The sequence below is a fragment of the Pholcus phalangioides genome, unplaced genomic scaffold, assembly GCF_987345545.1.
Source record: "Pholcus phalangioides strain wild (caught in Gottingen) unplaced genomic scaffold, Ppha-v1.0 ptg000022l_1, whole genome shotgun sequence".
Lineage (NCBI taxonomy): Eukaryota > Metazoa > Arthropoda > Arachnida > Araneae > Pholcidae > Pholcus > Pholcus phalangioides.
Window position 1 is genome coordinate 9,650,936 of NW_028301615.1, and position 22,676 is coordinate 9,673,611.

The 22,676-nt window shown below is 35.7% G+C and overlaps 1 protein-coding gene and 1 long non-coding RNA gene across 2 annotated transcripts in view; one reads left to right on the top strand and one right to left on the bottom strand.

The window, feature by feature from the left end:
• The window catches only part of LOC149069437 (uncharacterized), a 529,602-nt gene that overhangs the window by 258,392 nt on the left and 248,534 nt on the right, over window positions 1–22,676 (bottom strand). The window lies entirely within an intron of this gene.
• The window catches only part of tun (N-terminal glutamine amidase tungus), a 32,612-nt gene that overhangs the window by 8,022 nt on the left and 1,914 nt on the right, over window positions 1–22,676 (top strand). Inside the window, exons 2-5 of the mRNA XM_089249390.1 lie at window positions 1,254–1,353; window positions 2,867–2,920; window positions 4,742–4,893; window positions 15,134–15,258. Coding sequence (XP_089105516.1) covers window positions 1,254–1,353; window positions 2,867–2,920; window positions 4,742–4,893; window positions 15,134–15,258 — 431 coding nt within the window. The remainder of the gene's footprint in view (window positions 1–1,253; window positions 1,354–2,866; window positions 2,921–4,741; window positions 4,894–15,133; window positions 15,259–22,676) is intronic.

Here is a 22,676-nt window from a genome sequence, read left to right on the forward strand (position 1 = left end):
GTAGCCCAGGTTGATAAGATATTCCTGTAAATTACCAAAGGGTGTTTAGAGGTGTTGCGAGTTCAGTACCTGATTTGACCTTGTCAGAAACTTTCCTGATGTGGAGGTATAGCAGATACAGCGACAACAAGAACAGAAAAAAATTGCTACCGCAGGGATTCTCACATTGAGGCAATTAGCACACCAATCCCTTGTTAAGTATAAAAAAAAGGTAAAATGTCTAATGTTGCCGTTTGGAATCAGCAATAAATTGTAGGTCCCCGTCTAATTATCCCTCATACGCAGAAAAGGACTGTGGTGCAACAAAGATCATCAAATGACCTCTTTTAAAAAAAATGAATAATTTGCAAAACTCCACAAAAATGAAACACCAAAAAAAAAACTATTTCTTACGTGAAGTCCAAAAAATGTTATTCGACTGTTTGCTCATAGAGATCAGACTACTTTTATTTTAAATCTTAAAGAATGGTTTGCATTGTTTAGATTGTTTTGTGTTATATTCCAGCGTTTGGGTTAATGAATTTGAGTTCAACATTAACTCTTCTTATGTGGGCGATTTTAAACTGTAACAGTAAAGTTTTTATTGTTTCTTTTAGGCACAACACTGGCGCAATATTGCAACCCTGTTGCCCTTCTTACTTTCCTGTTGCCCTATTACCCTCTCTCATCAGCAGAGAAAGGGAAGAGAAGAAAAAAAGATCTGATTGGAATACTATTTCTTTCACCCCATTTTAAGAATGTGAGGAACAGGATTCCACACACTACCACTTTCTGCAGCTGAAGAATGAATTTCGAATTATAGTCAGACGAGGTTCAACTGAGATCTCAGTCCCCCGCTTGCAATGTGTTAAATGTTGAACCTGGGAATGATATTCATCTATAGATATTGATTGCCTGAAGTGGATCCAACTAGCATATCACAGTGCCTCAACTAGCATATCAATGGCTCAATATTCATTGCTACAGTTCTTTCCTCCATCTTACTCATGCAATTTCATGCATGCACAATATGAAAAATATTGTTCCACTAATCAACAGTTGTGTGATTCAGTGACAGATTAGTATTGAATTACGAGACAACACCGTAGATTTTAGCTTTTCTTGGAAGGAGGATTACAATGCTTAAACATTATTGAAACTCGTCTCAAGAAGTATCTGAATTATTAATCTAGCATTCTGAGCTGTATTTTTTTTTCTGAAGATTTTTTCACCCTCTTTTACTGTCATTTAATTTTCTATTTTGTTCTTTTCAGTGAAGAAAATGTTTGGAAACTGTGTCAACATGTGAAAATTAATCAAATAGGCTTCTTATCTCGCTGCTATGTAGTATTCATCTCAAACAAGAATGAAACAGTAGGTGTTGAAACATAAAGTACCACATTTTCTTATTTTTTGTTCATCATATGTTTGAGCCCGAAATCAATATGTGCAGTAATCTCTCACTTCCATTGCGCTGGTGGAAAAAAAGATGTACGAGTGAAAATGAGGAAAAAAATTTCACTTAAATATATAACATGAAAATGGATATACACAAGCACTTCAATGAAATACAGGCGTTGGCTGCATTTCAATGTTGGATATTCTTAAAATGTTGGAAAATGATATTTCTTCATTGAATTTGGATGAAACATGCAAAATATGCAATACTATTTTACTAAAACAAAAACTAACAAAGCAAACTAAATTTGTGTAATTTTTTAAAATACTTTTAAACTGAACACTGCTTTTGTTGCCGTCTGTCCCGGAAAACTGCTTCTTCCAAGTTCGTATGATTAGAAAAAAAATTGTGCCATTTTTCATGAAGTTTTATGTAATCATCAAGAGTTTTTAGTGCTTCTAAAGCTTTTGCAAATGATGTGAGAGTTTTTTCTAATCATCCTCTGCATCTATCCCTTCACTGTTGCAATTGTGCTCTACTGTCCAATATTATGTAATTCTCATAAACAACTTTATCATGAAACTTTCATTTGACCATTTTCAATGAAATTGATAATTGCTTTTATTTACCAATTTTAAAGCATAGCAAAGACAATACAGGATAGAATGATCAGAATGAAACATGAAGATGATCCAATCTCTTGTGAAAATAGTACAGCTCTTCTTTTTGCACAATACTAGTTGAAAAATATTCTATCATATCACTGCATTCCACTGCCTCTTTTTTTGTAAACTTGTCATCTGTTTTAAAGCATGAATTTTTTTTTTAAGCTAAGATGTCTTTTTTTAATTCAATCAGTACGAGGAGTTGAAACAGTTGGGAGTTTGCTGTAGATTATCATAGTTTTTTAATAGATGTGTCAGTACTGTAGATCTCTTCAGTCTTTAGGTTGAAAACTGTGAATCTAGTGAGCTTTAGCCCCCTTTATCTATTAACGGTATTTGGACTTGCCAGGTTAGATAATTTCCTACTAATTGTTACCAATAGTTCTTATGACTAATAATATGTACTGACTAATTGTTTAAAAAAAGTATTTATTTTTTGTCTTTAATCAGAACTAAAATGGCCTACCAAAATAATTTACGTGGTAATTACAGCAAAACCCCTCTTAATAGTCCTCCTGCAGATGAACTTTTATAGCCAAATAATAATTTTCATCTTATAATACACTGACAGCTAAAGCAAATAATAACTGAAATAGGTGAATTATGTAGGGACTTCATAAATTAGGCAAAATTTCACATACCAGCTAGAAATCCCTGTGTAATGTTGTGTAACGTTGGAATTTCTGGGGGGGGGGGGGGAATCGCAATCAAATGATAATGGAATCATAGTTACTCATTTGAAGCAATATCAATTTTGAGCGTTCTATAAAATGTCATATTTTGATCTTTTTCTCTGTAACAAAATTGTTTATTTTCTATACAGATACCTCTATGGTGCCAAAAAGCTGAAACAGATGCAGAGAAACCAGTGATATGGGTATGGTAATTTATTGGATTGGGTATTTATTTATCTTGGTATCGAAAGCAAAAAATTCTTATGTTTAATACCATAACTATTAGTTTGTTTTGTGGAATGCTTATTCAGTACTGAGTAACAAAATAAATTCACCATGCTGACGTTTAATTATGACAAACTAAAAAAAATTGTTTCAAAGACAACTTAGGCATTTTAAATGTAACAAGTAAGATAGCAAATGCATCACCACAGAGAAAATTGTTTATAACAATAATCGCCTATATGACAATATTACTCTATGGTCCTGATGCACTTTTCAGACTTTATATATTCAATGTATAATAATAACTCCTTATAACAAATGTTCTGATCTATTGCATATCATTATACAGGGCGATTCCATAATTCCCCTTGTCACTTTTTACTGGCAAACCTTCGATCCTAAGAGGCATACGGACAATTAGAAAGTGTTTTGAAATAACGTGTAGACTTCAAATACATCATTCATGATGCAGGGGGTTGTATAATTATTAAAATAAAACCATTTAACTTTTTGTACAGACACCCTGTTCAGAAAAACTCAGATACCCCGTCTCTACTCAGGGTAACATAGAAAATTCCATGAGTGCAAAATTTGCTGAGATATTTGGATTCAAAAATCACAGAAAAGTTAGGAAGAACAGAGTAAACTAACAGACAACACTTCTTTCCCTTATTCATCAGGTTCTTTTCCATTTTTTTAAAAAAATTCTAATGTCCCAGCGAATATTGCTAAAACTTTTAAATTAGGTTTTTAGGACAGGGTGTCCGTATAAACAGTTAACTTTTTATTTTAATTTTACAAATCCCTGCAATGTGAATGACGTATCAGAAGTCTACTCGTTATTTTGATACATTTTCTAATTGGAAGAATATCTAGGAAGTATGTTTGCCAGTAAAAAACAGCATGCTGAATTATTCAATCAACCTGTATAGGCCTTTCACTGTATATCATTTTACAAAAATAGCGGTTGCATGTATTGCCTCTCATAGAACAAGGAAAAACCTTTGACATGGAAGAGCACTTACTACACAACTTCTATCCTGGAGAACGGGGTGATCTTGTTATCACATTATGTATGTTAGTTCTTGCTAAAATGTTTGCTCGATTACATAAGTTATACAAGCACCCCATCAAAGCTCTTATTCACAAAAGTGGTCTACAGCGTGAGACAATTGTAAGACACTCTTAAATTTTAGTGAAATTAAGGAGCAGCATAAAAAATATGAAAAATTCCAAGCTGACGGTACAAAATGACTATGCCAATTTAAGAATGTAAGAATTAAAAAAAAATATTTTCATATTATTTTATGGAGAAACAAAAAATACGGTATGGACAGAATTATAAGACATGTACTGATTTTTGAGGGAAAATTGAAATAAAATTCAAACAAATTATATATAAATTTACCAAAATCAAAATTTTGTACAACCACCTATGTTGCTAATCAAAGAAAAAAAAAAGTGATTTGGCATATATTCAACAAAACCAATGAGAGTGCCACAAAACATCATAGCAAGCCTGTGATATGGTGGCTTTTAGATGCTGTATGAAAGAAAATTTGCATTATAGGATTGAAACCATCCTTATTTCGTACATTCACATGTTGAACTTGCCGAAAAGGGTGCTCTTCTTTCGATGATGGATACAGTTAGTGCTGGCAACTAGGAAAAGGTTGAAGATTAGGGAAAGGGGTGCTGCAGGTGGAAAAAGTTTGAGAACAACTTACGTAAGACATTTATTGCTGTCTGTAGATGTGTTGCAACATTTGTTATTCATTCACATTTATTCATTTTCACAGGACTATCATGTTATCTTCATATATGAACCACTGGGGGATGACGAAGCACTGGTTTATGACTTGGACTCTGTTCTTCCTTATCCAACTACAATAAGTGTTTATTCTTCATTAGCTTTAAGATGTGACAATTTTTTAAAACCAGAATATCACAGGTGTGTTATTCAAATGTGATATAAATGTTGTGTAACATAAAATGTTGTAACGATAGATGCAACAAAGAGAAATGTTTTTCCTGGCCAGAAAATTTTTTGGGAATAGATTTTTCTCCTCATGGGAGAAAATCACTGTTCCACTTTTCCGCTCAGTGAATTTAAGATTATTCATTGATACTTTTTCTTCAGGGTGAAAAAAAGAAAAAACTAAGAATCTGGCACGATAGATGTCAAACTTCTAGGTCGTTACATGTTAAATTCAACAAATATCTTCTAAACTAGTTCATTTTTTTCTTGCTGAAATGAGATACAAAAACCTTTGATTACTAATATCACATCATTTACAGGTTAAACGGGTGTTCTCACAAAGTTTAGAAAAAGTTAAAAAATGATGCAAGTTTAAATTTTTTTTATTTTATTCCCTAATTTTTGCTATAATTTTTAATCAATTTTGAAATTTTAATAAATGCTGCGTTATGGCTTTCAATAAATTCTTCTTACATTAATTTTCATTTTCATTAATGCGCAATTTTGACATAATTCATCTATACCAAATTAACTGGGATCAGGAGGTGTTGTGAATGCGTATGCACTCATAAGTGCTCGGCCCTACGTTTATATATGGAACTAGTTGTTACCTGCAGCTTCGCTTGTGTGGATTTGGTAATTTGAAAATCACTTTGCGATGGTTCCCCACATAATGTTTAGATGCCTCATGACCCCTTGTGGGTTGACTTTTCAGAAATCTAGTCTTAGTGTGGGTATCTGCATTATAAAATAAAACCAGCTTCAGCTCAGGGCCGTAACTAAAGGGGGGGGGGGATAATATATAACTATCCAAACAAAACTTTGTTTAGATATTTTTGCACCACTCCTATGAACATGAATTCCACATGGTAACAGATGCTTATGATTTATAATTGCTACCGATTCAAAAATTATCCTGTGATTATACAGTTGGCCCTCTGTATCCGCTGGGTTACGTTCCGGGGGTGAGACCGCGAATAACTGAAACCATAGTTTTTGCTTTTATATTTTATTAATTAAACAGCATGAGAGAGCAGGGTAACGCAGAGGTATAAGGGAATGTAAAAGAGGGTGCAGCGATTGTTGGCAATGTTTTCTGAAAGAACATGGTGATTTCTGTTTGCTGTTTCTTCATATCATCAAGTATGTTGGAATATGATGACAAGGCTTCCTGTACCAATTTTTCTACATGTGAAGAGCGTGCCATAGAGCAGTGCTTCTCAACCACCAGGCCGTGGCCTGATACTGTGCCCCAACATCAGTCAAACCGGGCCATGAATGATACACTGTCTCATTTCCCCCCATTTATTCCCTATTAGTCGCGTGTGTATGCGAGGGTCTTCGCCCCCCCCCCCCACAAAAAAATCAACCGGGCCGCAAGCTTCCAAAGGTTGAGAACAGTCTCACCCAAAAGGTAATTCCAACATTCTAAAGGTAAAATTCTAACGATAGCTAACATTACAAGATTGATAATAATTTTTATGGTTTTATCATTATAACATTATTGTAATTTAATTTAATTCCTCCCATCACATATGGGAAAAACTGATAAGTGGTTGAATTTGGGGATATTTCTGCATGATTTGTTCCATATTTATGTTATTTATCAACTACATTCGGGAATTATGAGTAATCACTGATAAAAGTGATAAATGTAGGAAAATTAATCTACTTTATACCGACGCGATTGGTGATTACACATAATAACTGGCGATTATGGGTAATCACTGATTTTTCATATTTACTGCAACATATACACACATGAGTTCATACCATTCTCACAAAATGAGTTTTGATAGCTTTTCAATGAAGTATTTTGTCTAACATACAGATGTGGGGTAAACAAAGTACTTGAAAATTATAATGAATATAAGAAAGACACCTGAAATAGCAATTATTAAATTTGTGAATTGAACCGATAGTAGAAAAATAAAAGAATGAGAAAAAATCCCATAAAAATACAGTAGGCTACAAAAATTTAGTAAAATGTTCCGTATTGCAAGGCATTGAGAACTAGCATCACATTTGCAATATTAATAATATTCTCGCATATTTCTCGAGGATTTCTTGCATTAAGTTTGCACCAGTCCATATTACATCATTTATGTCTTCCTCTTCCGACTCGGAAACGGATTATTTTAGATGATTCATTTTCTGAGCTTGATAAAAGCTCTTCTCTGTCACTCATTTTTTTTTTTTTACATTGTTTCAATATTGTCGCAAGTTAAAATGAAGGTGATGAAGCAGTCAATTGATTATAGGCAACTGAATAACCATTTTTGAGATAGTTTCTTATCAGATTACGCATCAGGAAAGAAACAATTTTAGCTAACAATAAAAGGAGGGAAAAAAAAGAATTTCAGGAAGAGGGATTTAGAGGGGAAAGGAAAATCTTTATCTCTTTTCACTTGTACTGACGTTACGTTTCTTTCAAATTTGCTAGTACAATGAATAGGAATGTATTTCGTAAAGGTAATACGTACGGGTATTTATCTGTATTTGAAGAATGGTCTACTTATCTCAACGCAAAGCTAATAAAGCTGAATAAATTCCTAACAATTATGTTGAACCCCCCCCCCCCCACGTGAACTTCCGTATCACTGCTCATTACTATGTGCAACATTACAAGAAAAATAAATCTCAGATCAAAGGATCCACGTATGGACCCTTTGTCACCGATGTTCAAATGATGAATTTTTTTCAAAGAGTAATTTCTCAATCACAAATGAAAAACTCCTCCTTTACGGACAAGTTATTTTGTTCCGCAGGGTGTCCGCAAGAGAGGGGATTCACACTGTATTTCATTCATAAACGGATGCAGGCGCTTCGAACGAGGGGGCGGATTTCCCTCCTCCACTCTCCACCTATGATAATACAGATTTATTTTTGGGGAAACGAAGGGCGGTAGGGACAGGGAGGCTGGGGCCCGTGCACTGACCCCCCAATCCCATTAAAAATTAAGAAAAAGAAATTATACAAGGATGACCTCACTCTCCGCTATCATACGAAGGCTTTAACAACTGGATGCTGCGAAGATATATCTTCGCAGCATCCAGTTGTTAAAGCCTTCGTAAAAGAAATTATACAGTGAAACTCCTCTAAGACGACAGGTTGGCCGCTTATCGCATATAGAGGTGGCCGCGAAATAGGGGTTATTTTTGTATTTTGTCTATGGAGCCTATTTTCCGTTCCGAGAAAAACTTGCCGCAAAGGTAAGTTGGCCAGAGAATAGGGTTGGCCGCTTATGAAAGTTTCACTACATTTATGTAAAAAAATTGAAATATCAAAAGAAAATACTCTTTATATATTATATTTACCAATTTCTGTTAATATAAATGCTCTTTGAAGGGTAGTAACTCAGAATTTCTCAGGAAGAAAATTTTTGTGCCCCCCCCCCCCCCGAAGTCTGTTAGGCCTCTCTCGAAAGTTGATCCTGCATACGCCACTTGCTAGAGGCGACCAATCCCCTGTTTCCTCTCATGATTTTATTGCTCTGCTATAGGTATTTAATTTTCAATTGCAACTCACAATTATTGAAAGGTTGCATAAAATTTCTATGATGAACACAACGTTTAATAAAAATTGGCGACATCGATAAATTGACAGAATGAAATATTCTACAGTCTATCAAGGCTTTTTACAAGAAAATCTGTTTCCCTTTGTTGACGGGAATTATCTGATATCCAAGAATGCTTCTATTCCACTGCTGAGTTCCTAATACCTCCCCAACCCAAAGTAGTCTTCGTGATAATCCTCGAAGAAAACCGATGTCAAACAACACTCAATTGTTCCTTTGTGTTCGTCTATGTATGAGTATTTTTGTTTTATCAATGTGTAGGAAGGTACATGTGCCCCACAACTCTTCTTTTCCCGTGCCCTTTTATTTTAGAGATCTTCAAGTGAGGGGCAGTCTGAAAGATTAAAAATGGAGAAAGGAAAGGGGCGTATGACATGGCAGTATTAGTGTCCGGTGCAATACAAAAGATATGGGGGGAAGGAACTGGTTTTCTTCGACGCAGATGTGCGTTGCTGGCACTTTCGAAACCATTTTTGGTGAACGCATATTGCCGCCCCTTTTGGTACACTAGAGTTTTGACTCACATATGCATCACGGCCCCTCCGCTAGTTAAAGCTCTGTGAATAACATATCTATCAAGTTAACAAAAACTATTTGACATCATTGACAGTAAGATTTTGATACCGAGTTAGTTTCTGGGGTCAAAAACCTAACCCTGATGCCCTATCATACATATTTTGAATAAGCCGCTCTATTACAATTAGCAAATTGAACACAGGTAATGAGTAGCTTAGATAAATAAACCATAAAATTATATTTTATTTGTTCTAGACTCTTATGTTGAAGAATTCAAAATTGCAAATTATAATTAACATTTTGTTTTAATTATTGTAATAAATTAATGTTTAAAAATAAAACATTCTGGTATGCAAAAAAGTAAGTTTTTCATCATGTTGTTTACCTATTGTGTTCAAAACATGAAAGGGCATTCATTTAGGTTTTTGACTGTTTTCGACAGTTTTTGATGGTTTAAACCAGTTTTTGACATTTGTCATGTCAAAAACCCAACCCTGGTTGAGAACCACTGCCATAGAGGGATCTATGTCATGAAAATAATCTATTGCTGATTTGAACGTACGAAGCCCTTCCGCTATATTACTTATGGTGAACTTGTCTTCTACTTCTTTATCTTGATCTGGTACCTCTTATTTCAGGAGCAGTCAACTGCATTACTTCCTCCTCTGTCAATACCTCTTTTTCTTAAAGAATTTCATGTGAAATTTCTTTTGAATCTGTTATTGTTATACTTAATACCTACTACAGTAATATTATTGTGCTTCTGTACTTTAGCAAGTATTGAGGAAAAACAAGCATCACACACATGCTCAAATTTCTACGAGCTTCCAGATAAGATTCAATGATTTGTATCACTACATTTTGACCATATTATTAATTTCATTTCATAATTAGTCTATCATTAAAGATGCTCTTAATTAGCCAAAGTGAGCATATTTATATTAGTAGAAATTTGATGCCATTATTAGACAAAATATTTACTGCACATGACTATGAAAGTGCCTATAATGTTACTGGTCAAATTGATCAGTGATGGTCCTTCTAGCTACAACTAAAAATATTTCTGCCAATTTTTTACTTAAATTTACTATAGTTGTACAGCATATTATTTAACACTAGAAAGACGGATCGTGGGACTATACCTAGAAAGATGGGATGGGGTCTATATGATCCCCATAGGTTTTGTTTGCAATTTTTGATACCTTAATGTTTTAAATCGCGATGTATCATTTTTAAGACATAGAGTTGTAAAACAAAAAATAAAGGGTGAAACCACTGTTAATATATTTTGTTTTTATCTAGCACTCAATACATTCTAAGTACAAATCGCCTCTTGTGATGCACATTTGCCGCACACTGGTTTTTTGCATTGCGTACAAGATTGAAGAGTTTTATTGTCTTTGCAGTTCTTTTTTACTTGGCATTTCTGTCATTTTTTGTCTCCATCAATAGGTGTTTTGCATATTATTACATTTTGAATTGTAGTTTTCAATTTGAAATACTCATCACAGAGTTCTTCACATAACTGCAATATGCAAGTTCACAGAGTGATTTTTTTCCTGTCCTTTGTCTGTACAAAATTCAAGCATTTATCGCTGACATATCCAAAATGTTAGAAAATACATGCATTGACCAGCGACAACTTCCAGTTTTGGTCGTGTATATAATCCCACCATTTAATCCACATGTTGACTCCATATTTAGTTTCGTTATAGTAGGCAACTGTTTCTGGGGTCTCTTTTTCGTTTTTGTTGAAAGTTACATCAGTATGAAGTGAACTCAGAAATAGAACATTTTTATCCTTTTTTCCCCTGATAGGATGTCAGTGTGATATCAGTTCCAGTTTTAAATATGATTGACAAGTATAGGCCATTTTCATGTTTCTGCAGTTGGAGGCACTTCATGGTGGTCTTTTCGAAGGGTCCCAACCAAGCTTGTCTATTTCTATTTCAAAAATGAACATAATCTCAGTGATGCAAAATGATTATCTGTTATGTTTCGACCTTTTCCTGGATAAGGTTCAACTAATCAAATCACTACATGTGTATGGACAAGTTGATTTTCTGGTCTGGTGTTATCTACTTCAGTGTAAGGAAAAATCTGTTTAGAATATATTTAGAGTTAACGCAGGCAAGAAGCCAGAATTTTTTTTTTATATGCTGTGTAAATAGACATCTTGCTTTTGAGGGTAAAAGTTGTTCATAGACAGATTGGGCCCTGGTTTGTAGCAAGTCGCACTGTTTTCTATGAATGAATTCTATAGTGAAGATGCAACAGCAGATTCGTCAGTTTTCAATATTTTAGACCTTTTAAATTAAATCTCATGAATTTCAAAATTTCTTTGAAACAATCTTGTTGTTTGGGGAAAAAAAATAGGGGACCTCAAACTGACAACCACAATGAATTCGGGGAAAAGTTTTTGCATCGGATATACTTCTCTTGCATACATAATGGATATCATTGCATCCAGTTCAGTCAAAGAAACTGACCAAGAAGTTTCATTTAGACGACAATAAGCTTGAGCTTCTGTACATTTATGTATGTCTCATCATTTTATCACTGAAAATAAGGCACCATGAACACAGAACACTTTCATTTATGTTTTTTGATGCATAAAATGGGGAGGCCTTGATTTTCTCTTAATATATTTTGCGATCCTCAACGTCCTAAAAATGAGGAGGGTTCTATGATTTTCCATATGCTCCCATCTGCTGCAGTTTCTTCACCAGTGACGGATGGGATATTATTGGGCTCTTGGATAGAAATCATGTGACTTAAAATGCTTCTGTGGCTTCAACGAAATATCTTTTTTCAAAATTTTACATTTCTTGTTTCTCAATGGTGTTTTATTTTAGATCAACTGAGACACCATTGGAGAAATAACTTTGTTTTAATATCAATCTTCATCATTGGAACCACTACCTGCTTTTCCACAGTTCAGCATAGGGCATGCATCTCATGCTCTTCTGCACTTTCATCATCACTGCTTTTAGAGTTTCTCTCATCTAATCTTTGCAACTCCTGGAGTATTTCTAGTATTTTTTAAATAACAATAATTTCTTCTCCAATAATCAACATGGTTTCCTACCAAATAGAAATACTGAATCTGCTCTTTTAAACTTTTCTGAATATGTCTACAAGAATATTGACCAATCTAGAAAAACAATAGGTATCTTTCTGGACATAAGAAAAGCATTTGATAGCGTGAATCATGAAATCTTGCTCTCAAAATTGTACTCCTATGGAATTAGAGGAAATACTTTTAATTTTATCCATTCTTATCTCACTAATAGAACTCAAAAAGTTAAATGCAATAATTGTTTAAGTAAGGCCATGAAGATAATCAAAGGAGTCCCACAGGGATCTAATTTAGGACCATTATTATTTATAATTTTTATCAATGATCTATGTAATTTAAATATCAATGGTAAAATCATCACGTTTGCAGATGATACTGTAATTCTTTATTCAGGAGATGCCTACCCAACACTTATCAACAATATAAATACCGATCTGTTAACAGTTCGTAATTGGTTTATTGCTAATGATCTTCATATCAATATTTCCAAAAGTAAATTTATCAACTTTTCCTTACACAATATTCCACATATTGACTATGACATAATTTTCCATGAACCAAATTGTACTAGTAATAATTCATGTGACTGTCAACGTATACAACAAATATCCTCTATAAAATATCTAGGTATTTATATTGATCAAAATCTAAAATGGATATCTCATTGTAATCATTTAAAATCAAAACTTTGTTTCATTTTATACAAATTCTTCAACCTGAAACCATATGTAAACCGATCTTTCTTGTTAACCTATTATTATTCAATGTTTCATTCACACTTACTTTATGGTCTGCCACTCTGGGGAAGTGATTATGTCACCAATATTGCACCCATTATTTCTTTACAAAAAAAAGTTAGAATTTTGGCAAGCAATTACATCACTCCAACAAATGAACTTTTTCTTCAATTAAACATCCTTCCTTTAAGACATCTATACTTTTACCGATCCATACTTATAATTAAAAAAAACCAATTCTCTTTACCTCTGAACTCGTCAAGAACATCTAATAGACACAATTTTATTTACTCAATGCCTTTAGTTCATAAAACTATCCTCAAAAAACATTTCAGCTTTCTCATTCCTAAATTTTTTAATAGCCTTCCAAATGATCTTGTACAGTCCCCCTCATTTTCAATTTTCAGAAAAAACCTCAAAAAACACATGCTACAAATTTTCAATATTGAAAATTATTTCTGATTTCATCCACGGAATCTCAATCACTCCCTGTTGTGTGTGTATTACTGTCTTTTCACCTCCAGCTGTCGAATTATTCATTAAAATATCCTTGCTGTCAACTCTGCTCTGCCAGTCCAATTCATACATAATCATATGTTGATTTATAGTTTTTTTTTATGATCACTAAAGCACCCCCCTGTGACCGTTGCATTATTGCATTATTTATATATATTTGTACTTTATGTATTATATGTGTTTGTGTAATCACATTCCCCCCCCCCAACCCCCCTTCCTATTTTGATGTTTTTTTCATGATTTTTTGTTTTCAATCTCAAAAATCAGTAAATAGTGACTATTTTACACTGTATGATAATTGAAATGTTATTGAATTAACTTCATTGTAACAACCAGTATGGGACCTTGGTGTCTCCTTGGTGGTTTTCACTAACCTAATGTATTGTTATCATTCATCTAACATATTAATAAAAATTGAAAATAAATTGAAATTTCTTCAGGAAATATACATTTTCTTGCCATTTCTAAACTAACTGCTTGAAAAGATCCCATCCCATACACTCAAATTTTTTACGTCCCAGAATAAACAATTTATTGGATAATATGGCAAGAATGCTTGACAAAAAACCAAAACTGACACACCTGCTGACAGACACTTGCAGATAAGAATGAAGGGAGAAAAAAGGTCCCACTGATCAAATGCAAAAAAAAAGAAAAAAAAAAAGAAATCCTTTCAGAAGGATTAAAACCTACTTAGAAATCAATTGTGATGATGGTAGTATTTATACCACATAATGTGCTAGAATATAATGGTCACTATGACCCCCCCCCCCCCCCATCTTTCTAGGTATATCCACTCGTATCTTTGTTGTTGAAAAAGATAACGAAGAAAGCTTTGGTATACAATAAGAACATGCTAATTCAGGAAAAATCGAGAAATTCCAGGTGGTTTGGTTTATTCTTAGCAGTGTGTAGGGTCCCCCATCCGTCTTTCTAGTCTTCAAGAGTTTTAGGCAAAGTTGTGAAATTTCATTCTAAATGATCTGGTTCATCATAGAAATCAAGAGGGAAGATAGAAAAATGGGCAATATGATCGATTGGCTTACATTCATGCTGGGGGTGAAAGGAAGCTTCCATAACCTTGTATCTTGCTTATGGGCTTCAGACAAGTTTATTCCTTTCAAATGGTTTGTCATTTCTCGGTTATCGCTGGGGCCCCCAGATATCTCAAGTAGAGGTGCTTAGCGTACCGCCACAGTCACTTCTTTAATGCTGCCAGTTGCCAGTAAATGAAGAAAAACCCTTGCAGTGGGACATGTTTTTACCCTTATTATAGCTAGTAGCTAGATAAAGGTAGTAGTCCTGCTCAGAGATTTATGGATTTTGCCTGGGTTGAAAAAACAAAGACCTCTCTGTCTCTGCTACGAGACCGAATTTCCAGAAAAATATGTTTTACTGCCCTTGAAAATTCTGGCAAATGTTATAAACAAATCTATTTGTTCTGTATAGAATAAAAATTATTTGTAGTATAATACAGAATAAATAGGATACTATGCATTATAATATTATACAGCGAAGCCCCTCTTAACGAACCCTTCTCAGATGTGGTTACTCCTCTCTTTTACACCCAAACAATAATCTCCCCTTGTATTATGAAAGTATGCATTTCAAATCCTTGATCAACGGACAAATTTTTGTTCCACCGGTGTTCGCAAAAGAGGTTTTACTGTATTTTATTACTATAGAAAAAATATTTGATAAAGTTGAGTTATCGCTATAGTTACTTTTATTTTCGAGCCGCTTGTTTTTATCAAAGTATGCTGATGCGAAGAAAATAATTTTCTGCAGGTCGTTTCGCGTGATGTCTGCTGAAGCATTTTTGAACAATTTTTCTTCTGATCGTTCTCGAATGAAGAGACCAGATGGTACATGGATAAAACCTCCCCCAATATATCCTTGCATCACCACAAAGGGTAAGCAATATTTTATTCTAATCATGTTCAAGAATGACAAATCATAATTGAATTTACTGTAGTTTTTAATTCCCCCCCCCCCCCCCCATGTTTCTGTTTAAACACTGGTTGCCTGTACCGCACATAACAGAGAAGCTGAATTTTACTCAAGAATAAAAGATTCCAATGCTATAATTTGTACTATTTAAAATGGGTTTTAATTTTTAAATAACTTGGACTTTAACCCCTTACCTGTGGTGCCAGAAAGTTGAATTTTCAACAGTGAAGAAAAAGAGACAATGAAATCATAAATTGTACAATCATAAGTTACAGATCAGCGAAAGATTCAAAACATGCTCAAATTGAGGGTGTGATTGCACACTTTACGTCGGCGAATAAAAGACGACCACTCTATTGTAGACTCTCAGTGTGATATTGATCTTGGCTGCAACAACAAAAGTATTCTTGTGACACGATTTTCAGCAGAGTCTAGAGGTGCCCCTAAACGAAGAAATTCAGTGGTTTTAGGTCCGGCGAGTGTGAGGTTCGCACCACAGGTTCACCATGACCAGGATAACGGGCATTCAGGACATAAGGCAGTTGTGCCAAAGTATGCTGGGGCTCCACCATGTAAAAACCACATGTCCCTGAGTGATGAACAGAACAGGCTGCAACAATCTGGAAAGTACTGCAATCGAATCCCATTATGACGAACGCCAAGAGACCGGAGGAATCACTTCATCAAAACGAAATTTTGTTATAAAGGAATTCCAGGTTACCTAGTATTGTTCCTATGTAAACTTGTTTGGGGATTAGAAAAGTGTTCATTAAAACAAGATTTTACGGTATTCGTTAAAATGGGATTCGACTATCTCCAGGAAGACACTTGTGTTTGTTGGATGTGTTTTGAAGTTTAGCTTTTGTGATGACGAGTGGATTGCAACCATAGGCTCCATTGTAAATATTGTTCGTCTTGATGGATACTATCGCCCTCTCTAATTTTTTCTTAACAGTTTATGAACACCCTATATCTACTCTATAATATAAAATCACAAACTCAAAAAGGGCCTGTTTCTAAGCACCTGAAATTAGTGACAATTTTATGTTACGGAAATGTGTGACGTTTTTGTGTTACGGAAGTCTGTTACGATTTTGGTAGAGTTTTCATTTAACTCCTGAGGACATCGGAACCGCTTGACCTGTAGGGATCAAGTTTTGTGCATGTACCCAGAGGTATGTATACATCACCAGTGCTCCCAACACACAGGGTCCGGGTACCCAGGGCGGGGCAGGCATCGGACAGATTTCTTTATGGGGAAATTGACAGGTTTCATTTTGAGTCGAGGATAAATACTTGCTTCTCATTGCGCATTGTGCTGCATTGCTTATTGCGGCACAGCAAAAATAATTGTGCATTACTGATTGCGGTGCATCGCATGCTGTATTGTTCATTGTAATGCCACGTTTAATTCGTATTGTGGTGCATTGCGTACTATAGTGCTTTGCTTATTGCAATGCATCGCATACTATGCTGCATTGCTTATTTGTGGTGTACAATATTACTGATTATACACATTACTGCATTACTGATTGTGATGCTTTAAGTGTTGTAGTGCACTGAGTGCTGTATTGCTTATTGTAATGCAGTGCTTATGGATTATTGTGGGTCATTGCATATTATAGTGCTTTGTTTAGTGTGATGCATCGCATAATATGCGGTATTGCGGTGCATGAGGTATTGTGCTGCACTGTAAATATTGGCCAATTGCACGTTGTTATGCATTACGTATTTTAGTGAATCACGTGCCATATTGCTTATTCTAATGCAGTGCTTATGGTGTATTTTGGTTCATTGCGTATTGTGGTCCGCTGCATATTGTGCTGTATTGCCTACGGTGGTGCCGTGCTGTATTGCCTACGGTGGTGCCGTGCTGTATTGCCTTTAAATATGGTGGTGCACTAATTATTGTGCTGTATTGCCTGTGGTGGCGCATTGCTTATTGTGCTGCATTGCCGATGGTGGTGCAATAAGCACTGTCCTGTATTGCTGATGGAGGTGCATTAAGTATTGTGCTGTATTGCTTAATGTGGTGCCCTGATATAGTGGTGCATTGTTTTTTGTGGTGCCCTTAATATAAGGCTGCACTACTTATTGTGCTGCATTGCCTAAAATGGTGCATTGCTTATTGCACCGAATTGCAGATGGTGTAGCATTGCGTATTATGCTGTATTGCTTATTGTTGTGCATTGCAGCATGTCGCGTGACATATTGCTTACTGTAATACAGTACTTTTTTCATATATTATGGTGCTTCGCTTATTGCGGGGCACTGTAAATAGTGGTAAATTGCTATTTTTGGTGCATTGCGTATTGTAATGCATCGCATGCTGTATTACTTATTATGGTGCTTTGTTTATATGATGCAACGCATATTGTACTGTATTGCATATAGTTATATGTATTGTGGTGCATCACGTTCTGTATTGCTTATTGCGATGCATAGCATACTATGCTGCATTGCTTATTTGTGGTGTACAATATTACTGATTATACACATTACTACATTACTGATTGTGATGCTTTAAGTGTTGTAGTGCGCTGAGTGCTGTATTGCTTATTGTAATGCAGTGCTTATGGATTATTGTGGGTCATTGCATATTATAGTGCTTTGTTTAGTGCGATGCATCTCATAATATGCGGTATTGCTGTTCATGAGGTATTGTGCTGCACTGTAAATATTGGCCAATTGCACGTTGTTATGCATTACGTATTTTAGTGAATCACGTGCCATATTGCTTATTCTAATGCAGTGCTTATGGCGTATTTTGGTTCATTGCGTATTGTGGTGCACTGCATATTGTGCTGCATTGCCTGTGGTGGCACATTGCTTATTGTGCTGCATTGCCTAAAATGGTGCATTGCTTATTGCACCGAATTGCAGATGGTGTAGCATTGCGTATTATGCTGTATTGCTTATTGTTGCAGCATGTCGCGTGACATATTGCTTACTGTAATACAGTACTTTTTTCATATATTATGGTGCTTCGCTTATTGCGGGGCACTGTAAATAGTGGTAAATTGCTATTTTTGGTGCATTGCGTATTGTAATGCATCGCATGCTGTATTACTTATTATGGTGCTTTGTTTATATGATGCAACGCATATTGTACTGTATTGCATATAGTTATATGTATTGTGGTGCATCACGTTCTGTATTGCTTATTGTGTTGCGTTGCTAATTGTTATGCATTATAGTGTATCGCGTACTGTATTTCTCATTGCAATGCAGTGCTTATTATGTATTGTGGCGCATTGGGCTGTATTGCTTATTGTGGTGTACTGCAAATAGTTGTGCATCGCTGATTATAGTATATCGCTTGCTTATTGTGTTCTAGTGGCTATGGCGTATTGTGGTGCTTATTGCGATGTATAGTGCTTTATTGCGTATTGAGCTGTATTGCTTAATCTAATGCAGTGTTTATTGCTATTGTGCTGCTGTATTATTGTGGTACAATGCTGATTTTAGTGCATCACATGCTGTATTGCTTATTATAATGCAGTCCGATTGCAGTATTGCGTATTGTGGTAAATTGCTTATTGCGATGTTTCGCTGATTGCAGTGCATTGCTGGTTGTTGATTTGTACTGTTATGCATTACGTACTGTAGTGCATAACAGGCTGTATTGCTTATTGTAATGCAGTTCTTATTGCGTATTGAGGTGCATTGCGTATTATTCTGCTTTGCTTGATGCGATACATCACGTTTGCGTAATGTAGTGCACTGCATATTATACTGTATTGCTTATTGTGGTGCATATTTTGGTAGAATATTTTGCTTTATAATTAAAGAAAATGTGACGAGTGGTTAGGTGACAGTGTAATACGCCATGCATCGCAATAGGCAAAGTACCATGATATGTACCGCAATACACCCTAAGCACTGCATTACAATAAGTAATACAGCACAATATGCAGTGCACCACAGTGTAACGTATTGTAATCGTTACTTCCCGGTTCTTTAATATTTTTCCCCCAGTAACCATTGAGTGGATGACAACAATAAAATGATGACAAAGGTTTTGATTGAACTATAAACATTTATTCAATTATATGTTAAACTATTAATGTTACGTTTTATCAACAATTATCACAGTTAGGCTTTTCTCTCAATGTTACAATAAAAGGGATCGATCTCACCGCCATGTCCAGGTTTTCACGTGTTAGTTCTCATCGTCCGATAGACACTCCCAGGTGTCTACCTCACAGCCAAAGACTCCCGGTACCAGCTTCAGTCGGGTTTGATGTCTTCAAACACTCCTTGAGACCAGAGCTCAGCCGCTGCACATGGAACTGGAGGCGAAAGTTCACGGGTAGCCGGTCTGGCCACTAACCAATCCACTGGATCACGACGACGTTGAAACCTCACGTGAAGTCAAGCGATGAGACGGGTTAAGTGCCAAGGCACACTTCTGCAATTATAACTTCATTGTATTTATGAGACGATCTAGCTCACACCATAACATGGCGTGACGCCTTAGTGATTAAGTAGCCGAATCGGTCGTGAGGTAGTAAGCAGTGAAGAACATCTCTAACTGGCTTTTATATAGTAGCATTCCCATAATGCCTCACGGAAGAACCAATCACAACATTGAAGGTACGGCATTAGCTTGTATCTAATTTACATAATTTCATGAGATAAAAGGAAATATTGTAAACATTCTGATATTGAATCTGGCAACCAAACATAACAAATTGGAGATCTGGCCAGGATCCATAACTTTTAGGCCTATTGCACATTGTATAAACTCATGACATTATAAACCGTGAGATGGTCCTAGGAACCACCGACGGCGTGGAGGTAAAATATATCATACATTTATGTAACACTTTGCTGAACATTTATATTATATTGCACAATTAAAGTAGAGTTTGACGACTCGACGTGGCCCCCACCGACGAACTACGGGAACCCCCCCCCCCCCCAGAGGGAAAGAGAAGGTAACTAGACGAGCTATTGGGATCTCTGACATGGATGTAAAGTGGGATTTATATGGGACGTTGGCAGCCCGACAGCTAGGAGACCCCACCCCTGACCGTCAGACTAAGCGAAGTAACTGACCCGAACCGGAATGTCAGCGGAAGCCTCGGGTGGTTTCCGGTAACCAACGAACCCTGGGGCCTAAACAAGATTAATTGAACAACAGGATTGTAAGAGATCCCAACTCGTCATGTTACAACAGTACTCAATGTACCGCATTGAACAAAACACAATAATATGCAATGCATCACAATACGGAGGAGTTGGGGGGGGTGGACACTATAAGCGTCAGGGGGGGGGGTTGCCCCCCCCTTTTGTGTGTATATATATATATATATATATATATATATATATATTAAATAAAATGGCATTTTCTCATCCGGGCAATAAGGTTAGAGGTGTGTCAGCCGCAGAGGATCAATATTACATGTTTATACTTTTATAGAAAATATGAAATATTCTATGCACTGTTTCATTTAACTACTACAAATTGTAACTGCACCTCATATAAACATTCCTCTGGGAATTTCTAATGAATCGGAGCATACCAGAAAAACGTGTGTTCTGTATGTATGTATGGCACATATTTATGTTGTCAGAGATATATGTGCTTCATGTACTGGTGATGCTGACAATTCTAATAAATATATTAAGGCTACACATACACCAATCGGTTAGAAATTCCCCAGAAGAATGTTCTCTAGCTGTATGTATGATGTATGGTTAAGTAGTTTTCTAGTCATGCGCTGCCATCTGTCTGCCATATTTGAATCGAAAATGTCAGATTCCTAGATTTTCATGCTATATAAGTATCTTGTTGAAGGTTTACTTGTTCTCTGCAGAAAGACTTCCTCAAATGGGGGACTGGCTTGCATTCACGACAAAACTGGAAAAAACACAGAAAGCCAAATTCAGCTGACCACCACTGTGCCACCAATGGGGTCAAATCTGTGTCTTCAAGATGCAAGTCCTTCAATCTAGATTTTATGTACAGCGTGATTCATAATTCCCTCCGGGGTTTCGGAATGCTATAGTGGGGAAGCTATGACAAGTGCAGTGGAGGGGAGCCTTGTACTGAATGCAGTAACAATTCAAGTTTTTATAACAGCAGTTGATGGTAGATAGTAGTACGCACTTGACTAAAAGCAGTCAGTGAATTGAAATGGTGTTCACGGGCAAACAAAAAACTTTGTGTGTTAGAATTTGCTACATTGCAGCCAGGCCCACATGCATACGGGCCATTTTTTTTATGGAGCAAAGTGTTACCATTGTAGTGTACCTAGATATGCTACAGTTACATCATGATGACTTCATTTTTAACAAGATGGAGATCCCCCATTTCCTGCAGAATTTGCAAGAGTACCTTAATGCTGAATTGCCTCATCGCTGGATTGGACGAGCTTCCAGAGATGAAGTTCCTCTTCTCTGTTCACTGGACTTAACAACATGCAACTTTTTCTTGCGGGGGCTATGTCAAAGATCTTGTGTTTGTATCCTGCGTTGCTGCTTGATTTAGCAGAACCGCATGGACGGATCACTCATGCTGTCTATACCGTGGATCATGCCATTGTTGGAAAGAATATGGCAAGAACTGGATTATCAAATTGATGTATGCTGTGTGTAAAAGGTTCACACATCCAACACTTGTAAGTTCTGTAATTAAACTTTAATTGTTTCTGTATTCAGTGCAAGGCTGAATACAGAACGCTGCACTCATCAGTTTCCCCACTATAGCATTCCGAAACCCCGGAGAGAATTATGAATCACCCTGTATTTGTGCATACGATTTTAATCCATATTATAGTTGTTATCCTTATAGGGAGAGTTCATACATGTTGTATTGTTATTTAATTATCCTTTTGTCATCACAAAAAAAGTTCATTCGAGAAAAATCTGCTTTAGTTACATTTTTCCAGGATTCCCAGCAAAATCTGCTTTATAATTCCAAATCTCAACTTTCGAATTTTGTTTTTTTTTTCTCTTCACAGAACATTTCCCTGACTTCTATCAAACATTTGCGTGTTACCCTGACCATTTTCCTGATTTTTGAGGTGGATAGGAATCCTGTTTTCACAAAATATATTGTCAGTGATGCTGAAAGAAATGTTACAATAAACCTATGTGCCAGAGGTAAAGGACACCATGTCCATTTTCGGCAAAATTTTACTATATTAACACATCACAAGCAGAAGACAGATCTCAGTCCAACCTTGTCTCACTTGAATATAAAATTTGTTAAACTTTCTTCCGGTGTAGGAAGTTGCTACACTGAAGTGTAATCCTTTACCATATTTTGAAAACAAAAGAAAAATTTTTGTCTAGTTTCTACTCTTCCTTTTTCTTTGATTAATTTAAGTTTGATTGGTGAAAAAATATAAAATGGGGACAAAATAATATATAT